General features: G+C 39.8%; 1 protein-coding gene across 1 annotated transcript in view; it reads left to right on the plus strand.

The window, feature by feature from the left end:
• The window catches only part of gab2 (GRB2-associated binding protein 2), a 90,704-nt gene that overhangs the window by 33,937 nt on the left and 36,803 nt on the right, over positions 1 to 19,964 (plus strand). Inside the window, exon 2 of the mRNA XM_056258761.1 lies at positions 14,769 to 15,072. Within this exon, the coding sequence (XP_056114736.1) occupies positions 14,769 to 15,072 (304 nt within the window). The remainder of the gene's footprint in view (positions 1 to 14,768; positions 15,073 to 19,964) is intronic.

Here is a 19,964-nt window from a genome sequence, read left to right on the forward strand (position 1 = left end):
TGTTGATATTTTTGGCACATTCAAGACCTCCTTTATCATGTGGATAAGTATCTTGAGTCAATTCCGTTGTTTTTTTCGAGAAAATAATAGTTTGTCTTAACCGTAACTTCCAAAAGCCCACGAGAAACCAAGGCAGAACACCGTAACCCCAGTTACGGCTCTTTGGCTTAGTTTTGGAACGCTCATATTGAGTTACGGCACTCTGCCTTTGTTTAGCCGCGCGTCAATATGAAGTTACGGTGCTGGCGTTCTATCAAATAATGCTACCTATCAGATTATACGGTGTTCTGCCTTTGTTTTACTCTCCATTAAAAATGAAATTACGATGTAGCCTGTGTAGCCTACTTTGTACAGCTACCATCCGTCCCTGTAACTTCTGATGTCCTCAGAGCTTTGTCCTGCACTAATGCGGTCAGAACATTTAGTATGCTCTTAACCCGCTCCATCGACAAACGTGCGGTATCGATCGTGAAGGATATATGCAGAGTTGACAGAAAAATGTTACACAAGTATGCCGAAGCAGGTCAATACAACAAAGAACTAAAGCCCCGCCCCCGGGTACCGGACCTAGTTGAAACAATCATGCATCTAGCTGGCAGAGTGCCAAAACTTTGCCGGCGCCTTCAGCTCCGCCTTGAACTCGGTCGAGCCGACGCGGGAATAATATATCACAGAGTGATAATAATGAAGCAACAAGGCGCATACATCATAATGAAGCAAGAAGTGCTGGTGCATACAACATCAGAACAGCTGTGGTAAAGCATGCATACAAAACACAGCGTCCGGAATAAATCCGCGGGACGAGCGAAGTGCACGCACAATAATAGGCCAGACAGCTGAAACCAACGCATATTGAAAAGACGCAGAACACAGAAGGTTGTGCTATAAATGCATTAGTCGTCTAAGTAGTCCAGAACGCGCTCCCTATTGAGTCCTAAGGGGTAAAGCACTGCATACTTTTCGTGAACGGAGCGTGACACCTTCGAACACGATTCTCGGTAAACAAACGCCTGTGAAAGTATGCGTCTTTCAGATCCACCGCTATAAACCAGTCTCCGGGTCGAATGTGCGTGAGGATCTGTTTTATCATGATCATTACATTACATTATAACGCGAGTTTAGCAAGTCTTATGCCACTTGAAGATACTCTTTAGTCTTTACCGCTATGGAGGTATTTTGTCATGTCTAATGTATTAGGGCCATCAGAATGCAATCAAAGGACAATAACTAGAAGGCTAGGTAATTGTAAATCATATAAAATAAATCCCATGATCACTAGATTTTATACAGGTGTTACTATAATGATTTTGTTAATGGTGATCAGCAACCAAATATTGATAATGTGGAAGTTACTGCCTTTTGCCTTGGCATGACTTCTCACTTTTTGCTGACAATACAAAGGCAGAGTATAGTAACTTTAAAATAGTGGTCAAAAGTCAAGTTTGAGCTCAAAATTTTGTTATGTAGATAATTTTCATTACTTAAACATCTAATTGCCAGATTTTCAGCGCCCTACCTATAATTAATTTAGCGGGACAACTAAAAATCTTCAAAGTCATTTTTCTCAGTTCCACACTCTAGCGAGTTTGTAGGGCAGAATTGGCATGCTTACTGCAGGAATGTCCACCAGAACTGTTGCCCGTGAATTGAATGTTCATTTCTCTACCATAAGCCGTCTCCAAAGGCGTTTCAGAGAATTTGGCCGTACATTCAACCGGCCTCACAACCGCAGACCACGTGCAACCACACCAGCCCAGGACCTCCACATCCAGCATCTTCACCTCCAAGAGACCAGCCACCCGGACAGCTGCTGCAACAATCGGTTTGCATAACCAAAGAATTTCTGCACAAACTGTCAGAAACCATCTCAGGGAAGCTCATCTGCATGCTCGTCGTCCTCATCGGGGTCTTGACCTGACTGCAGTTCGTCGTCGTAACCGACATGAGTGGGCAAATGCTCACATTCGATGGCGTCTGGCACTTTGGAGAGGTGTTCTCTTCACGGACGAATCCCGGTTTTCACTGTACAGGGCAGATGGCAGACAGCGTGTATGGCGATGTGTGGGTGAGCGGTTGTGGATCGAGTGGCCCATGGTGACGGTGGGGTTATGGTATGGGCAGGCGTATGTTATGGTAAATGGTAAATGGACTGCATTTATATAGCGCTTTCACAGACCCAATGGCCACCAAAGCGCTTTACAATTTGCCTCACATTCACCCATTCACTCACTCATTCATACACCGACGGGCGACGGCAGCCATGCAAGGCGCCATCCAGCTCGTCGGGAGCAGCTGGGGTTAGGTGTCTTGCTCATGGACACCTCGACACTTGGTCAGGTGGAACCGAGGATTGAACCACCAACCTTCCGGTTTGTAGACAACCCACATGAACCACTGAGCCACTGCCGCCCCTTCGTTATGGACAACGAACACAGGTGCATTTTACTGATGGCATTTTGAATGCACAGAGATACCGTGACGAGATCCTGAGGCCCGTTGTTGTGCCATTCATCCACGGCCATCACCTCATGTTGCAGCATGATAATGCACTGCCCCATGTTGCAAAGATCTGTACACAATTCCTGGAAGCTGAAAACATCCCAGTTCTTGCATGGCAGCATACTCACCGGACATGTCACCCATTGAGCATGTTTGGGATGCTCTGGATCGGCGTATACGACAGCGTGTTCCAGGTCCTGCCAATATCCAGCAACTTCGCACAGCCATTGAAGAGAAGTGGACCAACATTCCACAGGCCACAATCAACAACCTGATCAACTCTATGCGAAGGAGATGTGTTGCATTGCTTGAGGCAAATGGTGGTCACACCAGATACTGACTGGTTTTCGGCTTTCAAGGTAACAATGACTTGATCCAGGGAGGATCAAACGAACACATTCGACCACATGAGCGTTTGCACTACAAAAGCAATTCGGTCGAATGCGTTTTCAACTACCTCAAGTGATTGAATGTGGACAAGCTCAAAACGTTTTAGACCCCGTTTACACCTGTATTTAGCGTCGCACACTTGTGATCCGATCGACCAAAACGAATCTTAATACCAGGTGTAAACATGGCCTAAGATGCTCTTTTACAGTGAATGGTGACCACGGCTGTCAAGCTTGCTTTTCTGTGAATTACAACTTAGATTTAGTCTGTTTGTAACACAAAGATATTGTTTGGCTCTAGAAGAGTTGTAATATAATGCATGTGCTGTAGTGTTTTTGTTGTCCTTTTTTGGAGCTTATCAATCCAGGATCCATCACTTTAATTGTAGGGAAAAGAGCAGCAGCATGAACATCCTTCAAAACATCTCCTTTTGTATTTCACGGTAGAAGAAAATAATATGGGTTTGGAACAACATGAGGGTTGAATAAATAATGACAGACATTCATTTTTGGAATAACTACCCCTTTAATATGACTAATTTTTGTTTTGGTGACGGTTAAAAATGGAACAAATCTCAGTGCCTGTAAAGTACATAAAAAAGGCTGTACTAATCTAAATCCAGCAGTGACATACAGTATGTGCTAAATGTGGTAGTTGTGAGCCAGCTGGGTCATGCAGACCTCCTTCAACTGATCTGGGCTTTGTTCCAAATCTCATTTAGTCATGTTACAGCCATGAGAGTGCCATAAATTCAAATGAGAAGAGGGTGAGATGCACTAAAGTGATTGCATCTCCCTCTCCACATCCTTGTTTTGCACTCACTCACTTGCTCTCACGTATAACAAATCAATTGCATGTCTTTGGGTGTATATGTGTGTCATCAGGTGAATGTTACGTCATGCGGGTACATTGCGCCCTGCTGAGAATGGGTTTGGCCAGAGATGTTTTTGAGGGCGGAGCTTCTCATACCACAAAAGCTGCCACACCAAAAACCACAAACAAGGATCTACTACGGATGTGTTCGATCAACAGCAAAAGCCCATCACTAATCTACCAAGTCCAGTTAAACTGTCATTATTTAAGAAAGATAAGGTATTTCTAGAAAATCCGACTAAAATTGATTTTAGCCAATCCATACAAATGACTGATTGAAGTGTAAGTGAAACGTGTTATGCTGCGGATACAGTAAACAACACTATCCCAGATCGTTTCTCTTCTGTTGTCATTTACTCATCCTCATTCCACTAGTTCCAAACTCGTTTGACCGTTTTATCTGTGAAACACAAAAGGACAAAAATTTGAGGAATGTCCTGTGCTCTCTGACCAAAAAAAGCAACAATTAAAATTATTTAAAAAAAAAATATTTTTAACAAATTAAAAATACAATTACATTACAACTACAAATACAAAATATTTTCTGAAGACACACTAATGGTCACAAGAAACTTTGACGTCTACATGCTGTCACGAATATCTGTAATATTTAAATATTAATTGCTATTTAAAATAATTATACCATGACAAAAAATTGTTGCACCTGGAGTAAAATGCTTATATACGTGCTTAGATATAAGATTTAGATTTCTAGTTTTGTTCAATTCGACACACAGACCAGTCACTAGTCATGTGGATATAATTACATGGAAAACTTAGATCCACACAGCATTTGACCTCTGGATTTCACATTGTGTTTTCACAGAATTGCATATCTAATCAGCTCCTGACGAACACAGGAATTATTATTTGAACCATTAAACATGTATTGTGATGTCTTTGGACGGCTTTTATCTTTCAAACTGTTTTAAAAATATATATTTTTGATTTGACATTTTTTCTCTCATAATCTTCAGTCATTCAGCTGCATGTAGACAGTATTGTCTAGTGTCATTTGTGTGTGTGTGTAAAACTATATAACCTATAGTTTTAACTATATATTCATTTATTTATTTGGTAATATAAGATAAGAAAACTAAAACTCCCATATAAGAAGTGGGATAATTAGTCAGACTTATGCGGTCATTAAACTCTGCATAATTTCCCTTGTGTAATAGTTGAGTAAAGGGAAATGGAAATTTGTTTTGGTTGTTTGGTTTTCATAAACACTAAACTAAAAATTTTAGAACGTGCAAAATTTGCCTATTTTTCATCAACTGGTTAAATTGTACAACAGTGTAAACAAAATTCAGTCAGATTCGACATTGGTCTGAACAAAAGCAATAGACAGGCTGAATAAAACATGTAAATTCACTCTCTGACAGTAGGTGGCGCTTATGAAACGTCGCCGTACATTTTGATACTTAAAAATGTAAGACAGTAATATTAACCGTCGAGAATTTTATCATGGTTAATCATCAAACCGGTAACCGTTTCATCTCTACTTATGTGATTCACTATGATAAATTTGATTAATTAACCCCATATCATGTTCATGTAATCAATTCTATTATATTTGTTTTTATTTATTGACAGCCCTAATAATGTCCACTTAACTATAAAAATTTCTCTGAAAACCAATCTACTAATGTCCACGCCACACTCTTCTCACATACTAAAATCATTTTTATTATTATTTGGTAAGTAGCCATTTATGTCAGACTTGCGCAGTTATACAGCCATTGTTGCAAAATAAACCATGCACATTATCCCTAGGGTGGTTGATGAAAATGACCATTGTGAACTTCATCATTGTGTTACATTTCTGTAGCATGTGGTTACAGCAGAAGAATCAATTTACATTCAAAACAGGGAAATTCCCAACTACTAGGCATGAAGCACCTGTGTGTTTATACATGAGTGGAAACCCTTGTGTATATTTGCTGAGGAAGTGTGCATGTGTATCTCATCAAATTTCATGGACCGGCAAACAGAAAATTAGCAAGCATGCGTACAAGTGTAAAGTAATAAGTAAAATTAGTTTTCTTTTTTTGTGTGTGTTATTTTCCCGAAATCACATGAGATCAGAAAGTACTTCAGTTCTCAGATATTTACAACTAAACTGCATCTAAATTTGGAGCCAGTGTTAATTTCCTGTCAGCACATCCTCACTTCTGAGTGATCTGATAGCGGTCATATTCAGATACAGTAGTTCATGAGTGGCAGGCAGTGATGTTATAATGCTCATATTGTGGTATGCTATAAAACTACTATTTCTGTAGTATACAGTGTGTTCACCGTACACACTATGCACTTTGTCTGTTGGACAACCAACTAAAATTCCTAGTTTTCCAAAAAAAATGTGGTTACACTTTATTTTGAGGTGTCTTTGTTACATTGTAATTATACATTTAAGTACTGAATAATATACTTACTATAGGTTTAGGATTAGGGTTTGGTTTAGTTGCATGTAATTATGCTTAATTTATAGTTATTATACAGTATGTACTGTAACAATGACAAGTGTTACCATTTTTTTCATGGTGTTCGCAACCCATTTTTTGGCACTCGCTAAACATGATTTACACTTTTTTTTAATTTTTGCATTAATTTACATTGATCTGATCAAAAGTGACACTAAAGACATTTATAATGTGACAAAAAAAAAAATCGATTTCAAATAAATGCTGTTATTTTGAACATTAAAGAATCCTGAAAAAAGTATCAATGTTTCTGCAAAATATTAAGGAGAACAACTCTTTTCAGTGTTTGATACATTTTCTGTTGGATGACCAACTAGAATTCCTATTTTCATACCTTTTTTAATGGTTCGACCATTGCATATTGCACACTATTCCACATACTATTAAAAAAAAAAAAAAATACTAGCCATGTGTGCTAGTGTACTAGGTAGTATGCAGTCAGCAGTGTGCCAGCGTTCTGTTCTGTGAGCGACAGGCCGAATGGAGTGAGAGGAGTGATGTGAAGGGTAGGTCAACAGCAGGCTTGAGAAAACACAGGATGTGTAGTGGGATCCATTTTCCGCTTCCTGTCGGACAGTGAGGCTGGATGCAGGACCGGGAAGAGCGGGGGTGTAGTGGTTAGTGGAAACAGTGTCCTTGGTTCCCTAGTCTGGTGGCGGAGGTGGCTCTGTCTGTGTGTGTGTGTGTGTGTTGATGGAAGAAAGAGAGCCTGTGGGATCCTGTGTGTCAGCAAGAGCCACTGAGAGAGAGAGAGAGAGAGAGAGAGAGAGAGAGAGAGAGAGAGAGAGAGAGAGAGAGAGAGAGAGAGAGAGAGAGAGAGAGAGAGAGAGAGAGAGAGAGAGAGAGAGAGAGAGAGAGAGAGAGAGAGAGAGAGAGAGAGAGAGAGAGAGAGAGACAGTGAGTGAGTGAGTGATATGGGGCGGAAGTAAATTTCTGGCATTGGGCCACAGAACCTCTTTCCATTATCCGGCTGTTTCTTTCTGTACTTAGTTCTGTCAGTGCCAAAATAACTCTCTACAGTGCACAACATCTATCTATCTATCTATCTATCTATCTATCTATCTATCTATCTATCTATCTATCTATCTATCTATCTATCTATCTATCTATCTATCTATCTATCTATCTATCTATCTATCTATCTATCTATCTATCTATCTATCTATCTATCTACAATAACACCATTATTTAATATACAGTTTTACATTATTATCATTTATACTAGCCCTCTTGAGGTGTCGTGGGCTAGTCGACGAAACACTGAGGACGGAAGGTGCCCACTTGAAGACCCTAGAGATGTCCCCTACTCGGTTCAATCCAGACGGTTGTCGTGCTGGTCCTGTAGTTGCAGCCGTCGCGTGCGCTAACGCGCCAAGTACACTGCTGCCGTTAACGCCGGACAGAAGGGGAGTCACACTACCTTATGGAAAGAAGCGTAAATGGATGGAGAAGCATAGTTTACTGTAAAGCTACGTCTTAGTTTTGCTTATCTTGGCGAAAGCCGAGTACAAATCAGCATGAAGTTTTAACATCTACTCTCGTGTAATGGAAATCATGAAGATCTGGATACATCCAGTGACTGCGGTGAATAGTGCTGCTGGCAACCAGGGAAAGACCTTGTGACAGCCTGGAGAGACAGCTGACAGGAGGAAAGAGACCCCAATGGGGCTGGTAAGGGTTAGCTACCCTTGTCGGCAGTATCCAGCTCCGTGTTTACAGGATGCTGGAGACACCCGACCAAGGCTTCTGAGAAATTAAAGAGAAAAATACCCCTAGAGTCTGCGAGAGCGGGGGCGGAAGATGACTCAATGTTGGACAACATGGTTAACGACTTAGGAATGGAAACGGATATGAGTATGGAGAGTAAGACTAGTTCAAGATCTGCAGTAAGTAAAGTCATTGAACTCCAAGTTTGTGTCTGTGGCTGGAGCAAGGTGACAACGGTCAGGGGTTTGAAGGTTCATCAAGGGAAAATGAAATGCTTGAGGGAGAAGGGACAAGGGCCTCGCATTGATCAGTACTTCTTACGAAGTCAGTCAAGTCAGTCGAATGAAATCCAGCGACAGGAAGCAAACCACAGCTCGCAGGATATCAGCACCCCTGTCATTGACGAAAGGAGGGCTTGCACAGTTAGTGATGAACATATTCATACTTGTGAACCCGGTCAGGCTAACCAGCATAAGAGAGAAAAGAACCTCAACGGGCATAGGCCTGGAGTTAGATGGCCAAGAGCTTGTGAGAAAACTGCATGGGACACGGTAAACACAGATCTATGCTTTGCATTGGAAAGATTAACTGGTACAGTTGAAAAGAAGCTGGATAAATTTGGGGACATCATTTAAGCATATGGAAGTGAGAGGTTTGGTGTGGAAAAAAGGAAGGAAAAAGTACAAACTACTCCTGGAATGTCTAGACGGCAGCAGAAAATTGAAGGGTTAGTTAGAGAAAGGAGACAGCTGAGGAAGCAGTGGAAAAGAGCAGAACAAAGTCAGAAGGAGGGACTCAATCTCTTACAAAGGGCCATAAAAGATAAGCTGGCAACATTACGCAGAGCTGAGCGCCTACGGAAACGCTACAAAAAGAAGGAACGTGCGAGGGCTAATTTCTATAAAGACCCATTCAAATTCGTAAAGAAGTTATTCACCAGTGAGAAGATTGGCACTTTAAAAACATCTAGGATTGAGCTAGAGAGGTATTTGGAGGACACGCATACAGATGCAAAAAGGCATGAGCCTATGTCAATTCCATCAGACATACCACCTATCAACCCACCAGAATACCAAATGGAGGTCTGTGCACCTAAGTGGAAAGAGGTAGAGCAGGCTGTGAGAAAGGCAAGGGCTTCATCATCTCCAGGGCCTAATGGAGTTCCGTACAGAGTGTACAAGAGTGCTTCAGGAGTTCTGCGAATTCTGTGGAAATTGATAAAAGTGGCATGGGAAAAACAGGTTGTACCTAGAGCATGGCGCAGAGCAGGTGGAGTCTTTATACCTAAAGAAAAAGATGCTACAAGCATCAGTCAGTTTCGTCCTAGTTCACTATTAAACGTTGAGGGTAAGATTTTCTTCAGCATTATTGCCCAGAGATTGTCCACCTACCTGTTAAAGAATGGCTTCATTGACACCTCAGTTCAAAAAGCGGGTATTCCAGGGTTCTCAGGATGCTTAGAACACATCAACGTTATCTGGCAACGAATTCAGTCAGCTAAAAAGGAGAGGAAGGAGCTCCATGTGACATTCCTGGATTTGGCTAATGCATATGGTTCAGTGCCACATGAGCTTCTTTGGGCAGCATTTGATTTTTTCAGAGTACCAATGTCAATAACAAATTTAGTGAAAGCCTATTTTGGAGATTTGCAATTCAGTTTCTCAACTCCAAAATTCAGCACTGCATGGCAATGCCTAGAGGTTGGAATAATGGCAGGATGCACCATTTCTCCACTGGCTTTTACCATGGCGATGGAAGTAATCATGAGGGCATCAAGATGGGTAGTAGGAGGAGAGCGCTTGGCTTCTGGGATGCGACTACCACCAATCAGAGCATACATGGATGACATGACAACCATGACTACAACAGTAGCCTGCACTAATCGGTTATTGGGGAAGTTAACAGATAATATTGAATGGGCACGAATGAAATTTAAGCCCTCTAAATCAAGGAGCATCTCGATAGTTAAAGGAAAGGTAGTAGATAAAACATTCTTCATTAATGGTGAGGCAATACCAACAGTTTCTGAGAAGCCAGTGAAGAGTCTTGGGAGATGGTACGATGGGGATCTAAAGGACACAGTTCGGGTGGGAGAAGTTAGACGACAAGCAGTGGAAGGGTTGAAGAGCATAAACAGCTGTGCTCTACCTGGTAAACTAAAACTCTGGTGCTTTCAGTTTGGTCTACTGCCGAGGTTGCTGTGGCCACTGACCGTGTACGAGGTTTCTTTGACAACAGTGGATAAGCTGGAAGCGTTGGTAAGTTCATACATCAGGAAATGGTTGGGAGTTCCACGCTGCCTCAGCAGAGTAGGACTTTATAGTAAAGGAATATTGCAGCTGCCAGTCTCTGCTTTAACCGAGGAGTTCAAGTGTGCCAAGGTCAGACTGGAAATGACCTTAGTAGAGTCACGCGACAAATGTGTAAGGGAGGCAGCCCCTGTGTTAAAAACTGGTAGAAAGTGGTCAGCAAAGAAATCTGTAGTAGAGGCAAAGGCTGCCCTTCAAATTAGGGATATCGTGGGACAGGTACAGCATGGAAGAGGGGGTTTTGGGCTCAGTTTAGCTCCTCCTAAATGGCACAAGACAGGCCCAGCTCAAAGGAGGAAGCTGGTAGTCAACGAGGTGCGACAGCAGGAGGAGAGGATGAGGTGTATAAAGGCCATTTCACAGGCCAAGCAGGGAGAGTGGATGAGATGGGAGAGTGTGGCACAACGTAAGATGGGCTGGCAAGACCTTTGGTCAATGGAAGAGAGTAGGATCAGGTTCCTTATTAGGTCAACATATGATGTTCTCCCATCACCGCAGAACCTAAACCTCTGGGTAGGAGAGGATCCTTCTTGTCCTTTGTGTTCATCACCTGCCACATTAAGGCACATTTTGACAGGATGTAAGGTGGCTCTAAGCCAAGGTCGGTTTACTTGGCGCCATGACCAAGTACTGCGATGTTTGGCTTTAGCATTAGAAGGCAAGCGTAACATGACCAATAAGTTGCCACCTGTTCTGGCAAAACATTACATGCAGAAGACAATATTCCTCCGCCCAGGCGAGCAACCACCAAGAAAAAGGTGTTAACACCAATTCTCGCCCAGGACAACTGGAAGCTGCTAGGGACTGGAAGATGCTGGCAGATCTTGACCAACGGCTTATTTTTCCACCTGAGATTGCCACCACTAACCTACGACCAGATATTGTTTTGTGGTCTGGATCAGCACGCATTGTTCAACTGATAGAGTTAACAGTGCCATGGGAGGATGCGGTAGATGAGGCATTTGAGAGGAAGAAACTGCGGTATGCTCATCTGGCCACTGAAGCAGAACAGCGAGGATGGAGAGTCCAGGTTTATCCAGTGGAAGTGGGTTGTCGAGGTTTTGTGGCACACTCTACAACCCGGTTCCTCAGAGACGTCGGATTCAGTGGCCAAGAGTTGCGCCGCACAGTAAAGAACTTATCTGAAGCAGCAGAAAGGAGCAGCAACTGGCTGTGGTTGAGACGGAAAGATTCTAGCTGGCTGTGTACAGGCCGCCACGCTACGGTTTCGTAGAGTTCTTGAAAACTTGAAGAGTCTGTTGGTTTGTTTGTATACGTTCCTGTGGATATTGCGTGAATGACGGGTGGTTGGGTAGATATTGTGTTTTGCGGTAGGTGGTATGCCATACGGAACCGTTGTCCACTGAAACTGCATATTAACGCACCAGTGGGGCTCGACAGCCTTAGTCAACGGGTTGGCGCGTATGGTTGGATCGCGGAGAGATTGTGATATTGTGGTTAGGTCTCAGCAGCAGGAGGGATGTAGAGGTCAGTAAGCTGGGCTGAGTTGAGTGGGGGACGGAGGGGGGTGACTCTGGGACGCCAGAGTCACTGTCGAGCCCTCTTGAGGTGTCGTGGGCTAGTCGACGAAACACTGAGGACGGAAGGTGCCCACTTGAAGACCCTAGAGATGTCCCCTACTCGGTTCAATCCAGACGGTTGTCGTGCTGGTCCTGTAGTTGCAGCCGTCGCGTGCGCTAACGCGCCAAGTACACTGCTGCCGTTAACGCCGGACAGAAGGGGAGTCACACTACCTTATGGAAAGAAGCGTAAATGGATGGAGAAGCATAGTTTACTGTAAAGCTACGTCTTAGTTTTGCTTATCTTGGCGAAAGCCGAGTACAAATCAGCATGAAGTTTTAACATCTACTCTCGTGTAATGGAAATCGGGGGCTGTTGAATGCTTAAATCTGATTGGTTGACGAACGTTCTAAGTTGTGCAATTATTTTCAGAGAAACACATGTATAACATGTCCAAATCACTTCGCCACATTATTTTGAGTTATTTCAAAGGTCCTTAAGCCTACACCAGCTCCCGCTCTCTCTCCCACTCAAACACACACATACAGTACTACGGACACACACTCACACAGAAACAAGTTGTCAGCGCTGATTTGACGATTTTATCAGTAAAATTGTTTAGCAACATAAAAGCTACATGGCATTCCTTATAGCGAGGTGAAAACGGCGCTGTTCTTGAAGCAGATAAACTTACAGTTTCACTATTAGTAGAGACGCTGCTCCAGAACACTGTTGAGAGACGCACAGACTCAGGTAATTTACACATGCTTAATCTCTCTCTCTCTCTCTCTCTCTCTCTCTCTCTCTCTCTCTCTCTCTCTCTCTCTCTCTCTCTCTCTCTCTCTCTCTCTCTCTCTCTCTCTCTCTCTCTCTCTCTCTTTATAACCGCATTAGTCTGCTGTCAATGGCTCAAGCCTCTGTTACTACAGTAGCTCTAAAATGTTTTGGAATCTGCAACGGAGGCGTCGGATGAGATGCGTAAGAACTTATGGTGTGTTCACACCGAACGCGAATTTAATTATTTGCGCGAGTAGATTACATACAAAGTCAATGCAAAGACGCGAATAGATGCATCATTCGCGCCGGGCGTTGCGAATGACGCGAATCGGGCGACGCGTTTGCCGCGAATGTCTTCCGCGCAAGTTAAAAAATTTGAACTCGAGCGAATGTTCAAGCGTCTAACTAGACGCGATAGACGCGTATTTGACGCTCTATTCGCGTTCGGTGTGAACACACCATTAGTCCTACACACGAGCGTTTTAAGGACAGAAACCTGACAAATGTCTTGAAATACAACGTCTGAACATTGTCGTGAGGTGTGGTAACTGTAGTATAAGCTTATATGTGTATATTATATTGTATTACTCAATAAATCTTTAGACAATGGTTTTCTGTTTTATGTGGTTACAGCAGAAAAGTCCATTTACATTCAAATTAGGGAAATTCCCAACTACTACGAATGAAGCACCTGTGTGTTTGTATGAGTGGGAATCCTTGTATTTGTATTTGCTGAGAAAGTTTTGTGTGCATGTGTGTGTAATATTTCATGGATCATCAAACAGTAGACTCATTCCCAGGAGTGTCCATGCCATTTTTACTGGTGTCATAATGGAGATTATGCAGTGTGTGTGCGTGTGTGTGTATCAGGCAAACCCTACGTTATCGGGACAAAATGTCCCCACAAAGATGGCAAAATGCGAAATCCTTGTCCTTGTGGGGACATTTTTTGGTCCACATGAGAAAACAGCTTATAAATCATGTTTTTTTATAAAAAATTTAATGACAGTTTTCTGTGATGGGTTAGATCTACAGTAGTTAGATGGATTAGACTAGTGTTAGTCTAAGGGGATAGAATATACAGTTCGTACAGTATAAAAACCATTATGTCTGGAAAGTCAGCATAAAACACAACGTGTGAGTGTGTGTTTGTCTCCCCCTCAAAGCTTGATCTGAGCAGGAAACTGTGTGGGAGTAGCACCTGTCTCAAATAAGCCACTCTCTCTAACACACACACACACACACACACATTCAAATGGAACACACACCCGCAGAAACACACTTACAGCCCAATCTTGGTTTTGATCAGTGAAAACCAAGCACAAACTGAAGACTTTAACAACAAACTGAAATTTATTTTAAGGAGAATTCACGTCAGCTTCATATTTTGAACAGTAGTTCAATATTTCTGTATTATTACTGAAATTAACAGTACAATGAGACAAGAAATTGCAATGTACTATAATGAAAAAAGAACATGATAAAACCAAATAATAAAAATAGATACCCGTAAGCATTTTGTCACTAAAAGTGAAATACAGTGCCTATATCTTAGTTCATTTTTATGCCACAATTTTGTTATTCTGAGGAATAATTCAAATGAATCTTATGAAATTGAAACATTACCTTAAGCTGTTTTTTAAAACATTGTTTTAAAATCATAACATTTTTGAACTGTTGTTGTATATAATGTAGACTTATAATTTAAAATAATGACATTATTTTTGTAAACTTATTATATTTTATACAATTATTACACATATTATTATAATTTATTATAATGATATACACTAAAGTTTGGGGTCAGTAAGAAATTAATAATTTTATTCAACAAGGATGCTTTAATTTGATCAAATGTGGGAGTAAAGACATTTATAATGTATCAAGTTTTCCAAAAAAATATGAAGCAGGACAGCTGTTTTCAACATTGATATAATAATAAATGTTTCTTGAGCAGCAAATCAGCATATTAGAATGATCTCTAGAAGGATCATGTGACACTGAAGACTGGAGTAATGATGCTGAAAATTCATCTGCATAGGAATAAATGACATTTTTTTTAAATATTCTAATAGAAAACACTTTAAACTGTAATAACATTTTACAATATGTCTGTTTTTAGTGTTTTTATTAGTTTAAATTTGAATAGTTGCTTAACCACAAACATGATTAAATCCTTTTTGCATCATTGTTCTGGTTGTCTCTATAGGCCTGGAAGAAGCGCTGGTTTATCCTGCGGAGTGGGCGCATGAGTGGAGACCCGGATGTTCTCGAGTACTACAAGAGTGACCATGCCAAAAAGCCCATTCGCATCATCGACCTGCACTGCTGCGAGCAGGTGGACGCGGGACTCACCTTCAAACGCAAAGAGTTCCAGGACAGCTTTGTGTTCGACATCAAGACGGCCGAGAGAACCTTCTACCTGGTGGCAGAAACGGAGGAGGAGATGACCCGCTGGGTTCGCTCTATCTGCCAGCTGTGCGGATTCAACCAGTCAGAGGACAATCATCACGGTAGGAGAATCATATCAATCTTTGCCTTCAGAATCAACACTTCTGATCAATACAGCTCATGTATCTGGGTTCACCTATAGGCAATGTTACCGTAGTGTATTCATGCCATTATCTATGTGGTTTTACTGTAACAGTGCTCTCATCTGGAGCATGGTGCTATTTTTTTTTCTCTCTGAGCTGATGATACGACAGATAGAATACAATCACAAGTAACCTGATGCCATTTCTTATTGCTTTCCTTTTCTCCCCACCACCTCTTTTCTCTGTCATTTGAGAAAGTTGGGATGGACCAGCCCTGCCAAATGGATGCTGTGTCTGAAAGGTTTATTGATTTTTTTTCCCCTCATGTTAAAGAAAAGGGAGTGAACGCTGCCCATCAATGCAGGAACAGCGCTAGTGTTTATTCTAGAGACAGTTGTTTTTGGCTGCTTGTGTATTACAGTCAGTGGATTACAGTACACTTTTCATTTACAATAAAAGCCAGAACTGTAAATTATAAACTATGTGTACAGAATGTATGTATATGTACAGAATGTATGTATTTACAGTATATATACACAAATATATATGTATGTATATTCTAGAGACAGTTACATGCTGATTGTTTTTATTGTAAATAAGACTGTTTTTTTGTTAGATGGATGGATAGATAGATAGATAGATAGATAGATAGATAGATAGATAGATAGATAGATAGATAGATAGATAGATAGATAGATAGATAGATAGATAGATAGATAGATAGATAGATAGATATTAAAGGCTTTAAATAAGGAATTTAACAAAATATTTTTAATTTGCTTTTGTATTACAGTCAGTTCTGGTGTAGTTTATATCACTTTCTATTGAAATATCGAAAATATTTGTATTAAAATCTATCTGTTCAAATAAAAGACAGAATTGTAGGCGGGACAGTTATTAAAAATATTATATATTAATAAAATAATATATTAATGAATAATAACAATATATAAAAAAATAGTAATAGTAGTAATAAACAAAACATTGTATAATACACCGGAAGATTGCACATTCTGACAAATCTTAAAGCACTGTCACTTTGGATGGCGTCTACAAAATGAATAAATGTAAGCATAATTGAGAACTCCATTCATACAGGAATATTGTGTTTTTCTCTCTTTGGTTCACCAGCTCAGTCGTTTACATCATGGATGTACTGTAAAGCATAGGTTTCTCATCCAGTTATGACGAGATGTCAATATTTATAGATGTTAATATTTATATCTGGGTGAATGCTTCCTTTAATAGGTTCTTTCTCATAAAGCCTTGTGTATTTCTGATGTGAAACTGAAGGTGTGATGTAATGCAAGTATCCAGCTTATATCAATCCAGACACTACCGGTTATTATTAATTAAGAGTGTGACATTTGATGTTATTCTTGAACAATGGGAATAATCATAGAAAAGTCATTGAAGTGTATTGGTAAAAAGGTGTGGTAATATACACAATTATGACTTACATTAAATGTCATCTTTATTATCTAGGGCAGTTTCTCTGATAGAACAGCCTGTTCTCTCTCTGCATTGTGTTTTAAAACAGATTCTCCCTTGAATTAATTTCACACAGGTTTGTATTATTCATGTCTGACGGTTGATACATGGTCTTTAGGGGGTGTACATTAACTGCAGCTAGTGTCCTAGATGTCATTGTATTATTTTCTCCATGGTTTCTTGTTAAAAAGATCAGTTTCCACCCACTGAGGTGTGTACATTTTCACTCGATGAGCAATAGAGGTCGATGGTCTTGGTAATGAGAAAGTCATGCATGGTTTTTGGCAGTCACCGTCCAAAGCATGAGAACCTTATCTGACCTTTCTCAACAGGCCAGCCAGCAACACTTGACTTGTGGGTCACACGAAAACAAATACACCCTCACCCTTTTTGTAAAAGAAAATAATAATTCTTATTTTTATATAGTTACATTTTAATATATTAAAATAGTTTTACATTATATTTACTTTTATGTAATTTTATATATACATATACACACATATATATATATATATATATATATATATATATATATATATATATATATATATATATATATTAGGGCTGTCAAACGATTAATCACGATTAATCGCATCCAAAATAAAAGTTTGTGTTTACATAATATATGTGTGTACTGTGTATAATTATTTTGTATATAAATGCACACACGTATATATTTAAGAAAAATATGTTATTTATATATAAAATGTTTATATTTATATAAAATATACATTATATATAGGCTACATTCAGTCTATATACAGTATATACATGCAAATATTTCTTAAATACACATGCATGCATGGGTATTTATGTATTAAAAATAATTATACACAGTACACACACATATATTATGTAAACACAAACTTTTATTTTGGATGCGATTAATCGCGATTAATCGTTTGACAGCCCTAATATATATATATATATAATTACATACTTTTGAGGGTTTTTTTTTAAAGAAATGCAAATCTAAAAATATAGAGAGAATAAAGATAAAATAATTAGATATAAAGATAAAAAAAAAACATTTAAAATGACAAGAAAAAATGTAAAAAATACTTGTACTAATATAAAAAATAATATAAAATCATTTAAAGTCCCCGTTAACCGGAAGTTGCAACCGACTTTACAGCAACAACTTTACAGTGTTGTGATGTATTTCCGAGTGAAACGGAATATTGAATAGAGGGCGGGGTTTTACTTTAGCTCATTTTTTCTGTGTATTAACTTGCACGGATTAATTGTTCTCCACAAGACTAGTAATGTGCGCTAACAAAGTAAATGGAGTTCTTTTGATTTCATGACGAAACAGCAAAATGTTTTAGAATGACCTTTGTCACATAACACCCATTAACACCCAGTTTTACAAACACACACATTTTTGTCCATAGATCTATAGGTGAAAACTCCAGCCGCCTCATGACCTTCTGTGCTCTTACACACACATACACACACACACACACTGTGTCCAGTGATGTGCTCACATCCACTTACCTCCTCTGGCAAATGGTAAAGGCTGATTTGAAACAGAACCATTTTTTATGAGATGCAGCCACAGTCTCTTAGAGAATAAAACACACACCGCAACTGCAATGTAGATCAGAGCGGCTCTCCTCCCCTCCCCAGATAAATGCTGCGCTCGACCTCTCTTTTCCCCAAGCAAGTATCAAGTTGTCAGCTGCGCTGTGAGCATGAAAAATGGGAGAGCCCAGTTTGCCTCAGAGGTAGTTAGCATTGATAGTCGGCCCGCAGCGCATTGTGTCTGTTTGCCGGAGCTTTGGGGACTTGTCTTGCTCGTGTGGTGCTTCAAGGGGATGAAACAAAAGTGTGTCCAGTGCAAATAGACTGTTTGTTTCTGTATGTGTGTGTGGCTGATCGTTGAAATGTGTATTACGCGTAGCTAATTTCATGTCACATGACAGCCATGACTAGATAAAATGGAAATCAAATGAAAATGTGGCTTTCAGTAGTAGAGTGTTCAACTTATCTACAGTAGATCTATCTTTATATATATATATATTTATATATACAGTAGGCCTATATATACACTTTTATTCAACAAGGATTCATTAAATTGATCAAAAGTGACAGTAAAGACATTTACAATGTTATAAATGATTTCTATTTCAAAAGGACAGCATTTATTTGATACATACAAAATAAATTTACTGTATTTTTTTGCTTGTTGTAAGTAATGTTGTATCTTTACCATAACAATGTAATTAAAATTGTATTTATTAAAACCAGTATTTCTCCTTGAGTTTTAAGCATTTTTACATTAATTACAAAATAACGAATGCAGTTACAAAAGTCTGATTCCATCTATTTTATTCGTGAACTGATGTTCTGCTGTCCTTTTTAATAGTCGACTTATTTTAAGATGGTCAGTCATCAAAGCTCAGTAAACACTGCACAGGTGTCATAATGGTCAGAGACACACAAGGAGATGCACCTTTAATTTCACTGATTTCTCACTAAAAACCCTCAGATTCTGTTTTCAGTCATATCAGGTTTGATTTTGACGTTACATAAAGCGGTGATATATCTAAGTGGGTTATTTTTTTACTTACTTTTTAATTAGTCTTCCCATTAACTCTATTATTTGACGAATTTAAGGATGCAGAACACCAAGAAAAACCAAGAGGCGGGATTTATAGCATGAAGAGCCAATCATAGCGTGATAGAGGCATTGCCTCCTATCACATGACTTTTACCCATTCATTCTCTATTACCCCCCATCAAACCAAACCCACGGCACACCTTAGAACTTTTTAATGGCATTTTTCATAATATTGGAAGGGGTCTTGTGTACTTTGGATTATTTTCTCTTCCAATTTTTTTGCCTCCTCTAAGGAAAGGCCCGTGGACGTTTTGCACATCCCTAGGATAGAGTGTAAAACATATAGCTCCATCTGCAATACATTCACACCGTAAAAGTCTTTTTTCAATATCCTCACCCCTCTGTGTCCGTGTGAGTTTCCACAGAGTTTCAGGTCCAACAGAGTGATTGGTGTCAGTAAAGTGTCTGGCCACTGGAGAATGGACATCTGTTCTCCTCATGTCACTCCAGCACTCACTGATTATTAGTTAGATGTTGGTCTTCCGTTTATATAGAGTTCTGCAGGGATGATGTATTTTTGTAGGCCAAAACCCAGAAACGATAGCATTTTAGCTCTTCCGGTTCCATTGTATTTAAATCAATTGGCTTTTTTGAGCAGGTTCTCTTACGAGAGTATCTCTCGTACTGCGTAATAGCTTTACGCTAGGGGAAAAACTCTTTTCCACGAGATATTGAAGCCAAAAATTATCCTTAATTTTTTATTAATGTAAAACGCTTTGCAGCAGCAAGCAGACATAGGCGAAACAGCTCGCGCGCC

Source organism: Rhinichthys klamathensis, unplaced genomic scaffold, assembly GCF_029890125.1.
Source record: "Rhinichthys klamathensis goyatoka isolate OS25496 unplaced genomic scaffold, OSU_Roscu_1.1 h1tg000159l_1, whole genome shotgun sequence".
In the NCBI taxonomy this organism is placed as follows: domain Eukaryota; kingdom Metazoa; phylum Chordata; class Actinopteri; order Cypriniformes; family Leuciscidae; genus Rhinichthys; species Rhinichthys klamathensis.